The 9521-nt window shown below is 43.5% G+C and overlaps 1 protein-coding gene across 10 annotated transcripts in view; it reads right to left on the bottom strand.

Moving 5' to 3' along the window:
* MAP4 (microtubule associated protein 4) overlaps positions 1-9521 on the bottom strand; it is a 150889-nt gene that overhangs the window by 33667 nt on the left and 107701 nt on the right. For 6 of the 10 annotated variants that reach the window (XM_070359056.1, XM_070359058.1, XM_070359059.1 and 3 more), the window contains exons 6-9: positions 7725-7859; positions 6097-7152; positions 5255-5374; positions 2-3334 (exon numbers count right to left, since the gene is read on the bottom strand). In XM_070359056.1, the coding sequence (XP_070215157.1) occupies positions 2-3334; positions 5255-5374; positions 6097-7152; positions 7725-7859 (4644 nt within the window). The remainder of the gene's footprint in view (position 1; positions 3335-5254; positions 5375-6096; positions 7153-7724; positions 7860-9521) is intronic. The other 4 variants (XM_070359063.1, XM_070359065.1, XM_070359066.1 and 1 more) reach the window with 1 other exon arrangement.

Below are 9521 nucleotides of genomic sequence, written 5' to 3'. Positions count from 1 at the left end.
CCACTGGACTTGAGTTGCTTGGATCGCTCTCGCTCCTGGATGGTAGATTTTGGTAAAAGTGGAGTCAGTCCTCGGGACTTGGTAGGTCTCATGTAGCCTTTCATGGGTTCGGCCACTCTGCTTTTATCTTCCTTCTTCCCTTCTCCCAGAGCCTTTGATTCAGATTTTTCTGTCATTTTCTTAGATGCCTCCAAGATCTTGCCTTTGGATTCTGGGAGTTGAGGAGCTTCAGAAGCAGTTACTACTAACTCATCTATCATTGTTGAAGATGTCACTTCAATTTTGCCATCTAAGACATCTGACTGGAGTTCTGGTGGTGCCAAGGAAACATATGCCATTTCTCTGATGTCAGAATCCAGACTGATTTCTTCCAATTTATCCTTTTTATCCTTTTCACTTTCTGGAAGCGAGAGAGTCATATCTACCTCCTTATTCAAATTATCTGGGCCCTTGGAATCTCTACCTTCAGTACTTTGGTCCTCACAGAAACTGGGCTTTTGTGCTTTGTCTCCCAGTAGGTGAGGAATTGAAACTGGAGCAGAACCTTGCTCAGACTCTTTGTTTACTGGACATGTTGGGGAATTACTCCTATCTGCACATGCTTCTAGGCGTCTGACCTCACCTGCCAGGCTGGGTTCGTTTGCCAGCACTCCAGAAAGAAGGTGTCCCCCTGCTGGCTCTGTGGTTTCCTCTACTGAGTGCTTTGAGGCACCACAGGGCGTGGACTCAGAGTCTCCTATCACATGCTCTCCATCTCTCCCTGCTTCATTTTTCATGGCACCAGCAAGCTCACCTTTATCCTGAAGACAGTTAGAATGATTGTTAACTGTTTCTATGGCTGTTGTCAGAGTTGAGGCAACTCCTCCTGTGCTCATAGAGGGCATAACAGCAGAGGGACCCTCGGGTCTTTGTTCCTTTGGGACTCCTTCTTTGCTGTAACTATCTACCTCTAATAATTTGGGAATCTGGGCTGGAGCTGTCTCTTGCTTACTTTCTGTCAAGGTGCCTGGAAATGAATCACTTTCCTTTACTACTTGAGAAGTAGAAGTGGGTGGTTTTTCACAGGCTGCTGGTTCCTGAGCCTCTAGGGGGACTGACTTTTTCATCAACCCTGGTGGAGTTCTGGGGCAGGTAAATGTAATATTGCTATTTTCGTCCACATAGCCCATTCCTTCAATTCTGTGGTCCCCTATGGTTTCCATGGGAACATGTATTTTTGTTGCATCTATCTTATTCTCCAGAGTGTGCTTCTCAGGGAAACTATTTTTAGTCTTTGTGCTTTTTCCATCATTACTCCTTTTACTTGGTTTGTCAGCCACTGCAGTGTGTCCTTTGGCCACATCTGTCTTATTCTCCTCAGCCAGGACTGAAGGAACAAATCCTGCCCCCGGGATTTGGTCTTGGCAACTCACGTCTGTCATCTTGGTAGCCATTTCAGTAATAGGAGAATCCTTGCCTGTGTTTGTTTTATTTCCGCCAAGAGCCCCAAATTCAAAAGAATTAGCCTCCACATTTCTACCCTTTTGGTCATCTGCTTCCACTGTGGGTGTATCTGAGGTATGTGAGCACAAAGGGACAGTAGGCTCCGACTCCTTGTTTTGATGGGGAGTACTATCGGTAACCCCATCCTTCCTTACGAAAGGCGGGTTAAGGATTTCTTCCTTCCTCTCCATTCTAGCAGGCTGTGTGGAATAATTATTTTTATACTTTTTGGTTTTGCCTTCACTGCCTCTTTTTTTAGGCTTTTCAAAAATCCAAGGAGCTGCCTCATGACCCATCCAAGGACACTTTTCCTCCTTGCTCTGGTTGCTGACCCCCATGTCTGTGGCTACAGCGCCTCTTTCTGCTCTAGCACTGGAAGCCTGAATCATGCCTGACCCGTTTCCCAAAGGAATCAATGCCTGCAAGGTGCTCGCCACCCTAGGGTCCATCATCTCCTTAGGTTCCCCCATCACTATTGCTTCAGTGAGCACAGCCACAGTCCCTGGCTGCTTTGAAGAATCCAGCCCCAACTCCTCACTTTTATCCCCAGTAGCCATCCTCCCACTTGGCACAAAGACAGCTCTGCTGTCCTGGCTATCTGCAAGGAACGGTGGCTCAGACTTTGCTCTCACCTTCCCAGAACTTGCTCTCACCTTCCCAGAACTTGTCTTCCCCTTCCTGCTTTTGCCATCACCTGCCATCCTCTTAAATGGTTCATTCCCTAGTCCAGGGGCCTGAGCTAACACTGTGTCCTGCAGCTGCTCAGAAGCCAAGATGCTGTTCTCATGTCTTTGCTTGGGAACACTTTCCTTTTTTAGTTCTTTAACCTCTTCAGCTCCTTCAGAAAACTCTTTCTGTTTGTCATTCTGCAGTTCAGTCATTTTACTTTCATCATTCCCTTCTTTTAGACTATTTCCTAATGGATCACCTGCTGTCACAGCGGATATGGAAGCAGGCAGTTCTTTTGCTGCACTGGGTTTTGAAACTCCACCCACAGCCTCTTGGTTCATGATGGGAGTGCAACTCTCTTTGGGTCTGACCTCCAAAGGAATTTCTACTTTGTGTGAAGAAACCTCTGTCAGGGGTCCTTTCAGACTGAGGGAGCGGACTGTCTGGCTTTCATCTGCAGGCGTCTGGAGGTGGGGTGCAGCCTGCAGTATGCACTCATCTTGCAGCAATTTCTTCTCCTGGCCCTGTGGTGCTGACTTGTTACCTTTCACCTGTGCCTCAACTCTCTGTTTGGGCTGAGAATTTACCGTAGTTTTCGGGGCTTCTTCCAAAGGACGTGAAGGAATACTTAGACTGTCTGAGACAAAGCTCTCAGCCACCAGTTTGGCTTCTCTGGAATCAGTTTCACATACCCCTTTCAAGTCGTCTCTGGACACTAGTCCATGTTCTGTGCCCACAGTGGTGGGCTGGCTGGGGGGCACAGCTGACTTTTGTGAGTCAGTGGCAAAGGAATAACCTTTAGTCTCGTCTCCATTGTCATCATCCCAAGGTCCCCCAGCCCGGGGTTGAGAATACCTCTTCTGCTTTGGTTTCTTCTTTTTTTTCTTCATCATCATTGGTGAGCTTTCTATATCCCAGGCCTCCCTGCCAAGATCCCTCTGAGGTTCAAGGAAGTCACCATGAATAGTTTTCCTCTGGTTCCCAGGCTCACCACAGGAAGACGAACCAGAAACCCAACCCAGCTCAGACAAAGGGCAAGGGCCCAGCCCAGGATCAAGAGTCTTCCATGGAGAAGAGCCTCCCAGCAGCTCAGGAGGGACCCTGGAAGGCCTGGGCCGGGTGGGCCGGGCGGACCTGCGGTCACTGGGTCTGCACGCTGGTTTGGCTTGTGTGGGAGGGGTACCTGCAATACATGAAGCTGGCTAAAATTCCAAACAGAAAATCCCTCGTTACTGTTTCTTTTTTTAAAAATCCATTTACTGACATTTAAATAGTGACATTTTCACCAACCCACAAACTGATTCATTTAGGAAAAGTTTTTTCCAAAACATTTCTCATTCTTAACTGGGATCAACACATATTTAACAAAGACCCAAGATCATCATCTCAGGTGAAGACTTTTTTTTCCTGCAAAACAGATTTACAAAATATTTGAAACTTGAGAAAAGAAATTCAAACAGAGATCTTCTGAACTGTATAATATACACCCAAATACCTATAAATCTCAACTGATCCTTATTTGTAATTATTGTTAACAGGTACATAATTCCCAAGATAATAACAATGGTAAGCTCCTCTTTTGCTCCCATTGATTAACTGAATGAAATACATATGATTTTACAATTCTAATAGTCTGTCACCAAAATTATACTACTTATCAATATTATACCAATTACTTGGGAAACAGACCAGAAGAACAGAACTATACTACTTTAAGAAAAAAAAAAGAAAGGGAAAAAAAGAAGAAAAAGAAAAGTTACTGAATTAGTATTTTGACCAGAGAAACAGCCACACTATTTCAGAACCAGAGCCTCCTACTTTGAAAGACAAATGTGTTAAATTTCAATGTTCTGTTGCTAAAGGTACTTCCCAAAAGACAGAGATATATACATAATGAAAATAGAGTGATGAATTAGAACAATTAGGGTGAGCATCCTTGGAAAAGTTTCAGGAAGTCAGCTAGTACCACCTCTGGCCTCTTAGTTAATGAATGCAGTATGGATCCAAGATCCTGGAAAGAGACTCAGTGAGAGCAGACTAGGACAGCTCTTGCCAAGTCTGATGCAATGAATGACTTCAAAGAATATGAAAATACTTAAAACAGTGACTTTTGTTCTTGTCTTTATCCCTCCAATGTCCTCCAAATCCTACCATTTACTTAATATACCTCAGGCCAATTATTGTTTTTCTTGAAAACTGCTAGGCTTTAGCAATTCACAGCATCATTTAACTTGGCTATTAATCCACAGCTATTTGGTGCTCTCTCTTATACTATTTAATTCAATTGTTATATAAATCTTTGATTGCAGAGTTCATGCCTGGGAACTTATGTCTTAGCATGACATGTGCACAAGGACTTGAGAAATCCTTAATGGTATGCTAAATCACTAAAACAACATTTTAAAAGTCATATATTTATTTACTTGGTGCTAGCCAGTGTTCAAAGCAGTAGAGATTCCAAGTGAACTAAGTCTTGGTCCCTGCCCCCAAGTGCATGTTCTAACCACAGTCACAGAACAGTAGACAAAGAATCACTAAGTTGATAAAGTTGATAATCACGTGTACAGGCTTCTGGCTTAGCATCAAAACCGTGTGAAGCTCACTGAATAATTCAACTTTCAAGTTAGCAAGTATTTTAGGCTCCTTAGTGTATTTAAGAATTTGTTACATTCTGGAAACTTGTTAAAATGCATCTTATGACAAAGGCCTGAGGAGGAGCCGACGATCCTGCATTTCTAATAAGCCCCTAGGTAATGGCTGAAGCTGTTGGGCCATGGAGCGAACTGTAACTAGCAAGGAGTGACAGAACACGTGACCAATTCATTCATCTTAGAACTGAGTTAACTGCATATAAGGAAACTAAATAACCTGCCTAAGGCAACACAGGATATAACAGTAAATGGCTGTCTTGGATGAGTTGTCTTAGGTTGATGCACTGATAATTTTAAAATATCTAACAAGATGACTCTGCCTAATCAACACAAGATCTGGTTAAGTGGTCCTGATGACTACCACCTTATAACCAGGAACAATGTCTTCTAACACCTTCTCATCTTTCCCAGTTTAAGTGGTTTCAAAGAGGCCACTTTGTTTCCTGACTTACCTGAAGTCTCTGAAGGAAGCTCAGAAGTTTGACTAGATGGTTTCTTTTGCTCTAGTTCTTCTAACACAGAATCCTCATCTGTTGGCAAGCTGTGCTTTTGGCCCATGGCCACGACTGCTTCTAAAGGTAAAAGTCAAAACCACAAAGATTTCAGAAAAGCACTGATTCAGCTACCTCTCCACCTTGCAGAAATTGGAAATGGGAACAGTTTTTGAGGAATGAGGGATGCTCCTATGAGGGCAGAGAGAACTGGAGTGGTAGTTTGAAGGGGGAGGGCAAGAGGGATTGGGATGGTTGGTTTCTTTTTTTTTTTTACATAAGGGAAAAATAACAACTGTTTTTATGTTGGTAGGAAAGATCCAATATAAAGCAGGGTGGGCGGGGGGAGTGGCAGAAATTGGTGAGAGACAGGAAGAGAGAGAATGGCCAGGGCAATGTGCACAAGGAGACAAGGTGGGATTTAGTTTAAGACAAAGATGCTGGCTCTGATGACTAGGAGCAAGGACCGTTTGCTGATGGCAACAAGAGGGAAGGCAGAGTCTAAGATAAAGAAACAGGTAGTAAGATACATGAGCAAGTGGAATTCTGTGAAAGTTCTCTTTAATTACTTCAATCTTCAATTATCTATAAGGAAAACAGGAAGATGAGTAAGAAAAAGGATGGAGAAGGGGCTGGCGGCCGGAGGAGGGTGAAGGTGAGAAAAACTGTCTAGGGGAGCAGGAATGTGTGTAGACTTGCAAAGTACAGTGGGACTGTCTTCATTCTCCCTAGCATGATGCTCGTGCCTCACTCTTCTGGAGACTACATGGACAGAAATACCGCAAGTAAATGTAAGCCCATACCTGGTGAAGTCATGAGAGGTACAGCTGACTGTCCCTCATCCTGGAGAGATTTTAACTGGGAATCCTCACTTGTTGCTTCCTGGGTCTGTGCAGTTTCCATGTCCTTAACAGGAACTGGTACCACCTCTGCTTCTGAGAATTTGGCCAGAGCCGCATTGTTGGCCAGGTTCACCTCCGTTTCAGGGGGCTGAGCAACATCCTTTGCCAGGGTCACCTCTGTTTCTGGGGGCAGAGCCACATTCCTGCCCAGGGCCATCTCTGTTGCTGGAAGTGAAACCGTATCCTTGCCCAGGGTCACCTCTATTTCTTGACGTGGAGCCACGTCCTTGGCCAGGGTCGTCTCTATTCCTGGGGATGGAGCCATGTCTTTGACTGGCACGATGACTTCTGTTTCTGGAGATGCAGCCATGTCCTTGTCTAGAATGGCCTCTGTTTCTGGGGGTAGTCCCATTTCCCTGCTCAGGGCCACCTCTGTTTCTGAGGACAGGCCTATCTCTTTGGCTGAGCGTATTTCTGTGGATGACACAATGTCCTCATCCAGGGGTGCCTCTATCTCTGAGAGTGATGCTGCACCCTTAACGGGGGTCATCTCTTGGTCTGTAGGTGGGACTGTGCCCTCAGCTGAGGCCAAATCCATTGTAACAGGTGGAATGCTCTCTGTTTCTTTGAATAGTAGTATGTCCTGGGCTGCGGATACCTCTGTTTCTGTGGACAGTGCCAGGTCCTCGTCCAAAGACACATCTGTTTCTGTGGGCAATATGGCATCCTTAACTGCGGTTTCCTCTGTTTGTACAGGCAGTACCACATCCTTGACTAAGGCCATATCTGATTCGATGGATGATTCCACGTCCTTGACCAGTGCCTCATCTGGTTTGGTAGGTGATTCCATGTCTTTAGCCAATGCCACCCCTGTCTCTGTGGCTGGCACCACATCTTTAGCCAGGACCATCTCTGCTTCTCGAGATGGCGCCATGTCAGCCGCCTGCAGTTTCATCATCATCTCCAATGCTTCTGCTCTCTCTTCTCCTGATGCCATTTCTACTTTCTCAGCTGGCTCTAAGGGAAATAAGTTGGACACTTAGGATCCATCATTGCCTGCTCATAGCTCTTCACTCAAAACTTAACGTTTTTAGGCCATGAGAGATCTGGCTTTTGTGACCATAACGTCCTAAACATAACTAAAAAGCTGTCCATTAATGCATTTGTTGCTACTCTTCAACAGTTTCAATATTTAGAAGAATAAAATATTGGCAGAACATATAGTGGAGGAGGAAAGGCAAAGGAGAGAAAAAAAACACAGGTCAAAAAAACCCAAAAACACACACCAACACAGGTGCACAATTAGTGGCAGGAAGGGAACCTGTGGATGTCAAGAAACGCCCCCACCTCTGAGTTCTAAATCTGCACTGAATTACACGGACCATCTTTGCCCTCTAACCCTGATTGTATTTCAACTACAACTTAATTCCTCCAGCTGTGAAGTCAGTACTTTAAAAACATTTAAAAGTTTAAAAACATTTGTGACAGTGGTGAAAATTTTATCCATGCTGCAAGCAAAAGGCTAAAAACTATATGATGATTACTGATACTGTAACTATTAAGTGCAAAGAAGGAGTCTAATAATGTACCTGCTGTTGGCTGCAGAGGCTGTGGAACGGCCTCGGGGGAAGTGAAGGATTCCAAGTGTGCAGGGTTGGGGGCTTCTGCAGACCACCCCTGAGGAACAACAGCTGCAGGATCAAATGTGTCGCAGGGTAACATACCTAATAGTAACACAGAAATCCATTTTTGAAACTCAGTCAACATTGAGGAAAAAGCACATTTGATATCTGAAATCAGTTTATACACTGCCATAAAGACATAGGTCAACAGGAACAATGAGAAACAAAGCAGGAAAGTTTAAAAGTAAAAATCGCTGACATGTGTAAGGTTTGGCTAACTGTTAGGCTGTCACACCACTAATCAACATTGACTGGCCACCTACAGTGTTTTGCAAAGATTCAAAAATTACAATTTTGTGAAAATGATTTGTAAATTATTAAGAACTAGACAGATTTAAAGTATTATTATTATGCTGTCCTCTGCCAGACATAATATCACACGGGTCCTTGCCATCAGGATTACAATTTAGCTAGAGAGGCAAAAGACACATATATCAAATAAGGAAAACTGTGTTGTATGGACTAAATGTTATTAGAGTTTACAAACAAATATGAAGAAGACCAGAATAGTCACAGAAGGTTTCAGAGGAGAAACAAGAATAAGAAGAGAGGAGAGAGAAGTTAATTTCAGGAATGGAGATACCATTGAGCAAAGAAAAGAATGAAGATGCCAAAAGCACATGAATGTTTCTTGGACTATGAGATCAGTCTGATTTAAATAGGTCTTGTAAACCAGAGAGGTAAAACAAGATTAGAACAAACAACAGAAGAAGGATCTGGAAAACCACATAAATCAAGAGCAAAAAACCCCCAAAGGACAGGGGCATGCTATCTTAAGGTATTAACCATGAAAATGAGATAAGAATAAAGAACAAGGAGTCAGAGTGATCAGGCATATTCAGAAATAATTTTAAAAGGGAGCAGGATTCTGACAGGTGACTACTGAGATACTCTAGGTATGAAGAGATAGGGGCATTCATTAGGGTAAAGCAGAGAGAGAATAAAGGAAGAGAAGAAAGATGCTGTAAAGAGAGAAGTCAATGCAACTAAATGACTCCCTAGCTAGTGAGCTGAAAAAAAAAAAAACAAAAAACAGGAGTCAAAGCCAAAATCAACTCAGGAGATTAGATGACAGCATCAAAGTCAATTTATTCAACATCCTTGTTCCAAGAGATCATCAGGCCACAGGAAAGCACAAGTGAAACATATTACTACTAGTCAGGATCTTTACCAAAAACAAAACTATAAACATAATTTGAAGTGGGACTTACTGATGATGGGTAATGAAGGACACCAGAACATGTCACCCTCAGATACACCACTTTGACATAAAAATTTTGAGCTGAAGGCATTCAAGCAAACAGCAAACCCAGAAAAAGCTACCGCCTTTCTGACTAAAGGCAGGATATAAATGTTCCTTTCACTGGCAAGAGATGCTCATCAGGCCAGAGAGGGCACCAGAGGAATCTGCCAACAAACCTGACTCCATTAGTTTCCTCCCACATATTTACCCTCCCACAGTACGACTCTTGGAAGTGTAAAATTGCTTCATTTTTCCTGTCATTTCTCTACAAGTTTATTATTCTTTCTTGAGGATGTTACACAAACTGAATTTCTAAGCTACCACTTTGAGTTGCTTTCTTCCCATGTGATATATGTTGCATGCCTATCTGTCCATGGGGATTCTCCAGGCAAGAATACTGGAGTGGGTTGCCATGCCCTCCTTCAGGGGATCCTCCCAACCCAGGGATTGAACTCAGCTCT

The sequence above is a fragment of the Bos mutus genome, chromosome 22 (genome assembly GCF_027580195.1).
Source record: "Bos mutus isolate GX-2022 chromosome 22, NWIPB_WYAK_1.1, whole genome shotgun sequence".
Lineage (NCBI taxonomy): Eukaryota > Metazoa > Chordata > Mammalia > Artiodactyla > Bovidae > Bos > Bos mutus.
The sequence above is the reverse complement of the archived record's forward strand: the minus strand, read 5'-3'. Positions and strand labels throughout refer to the sequence as shown.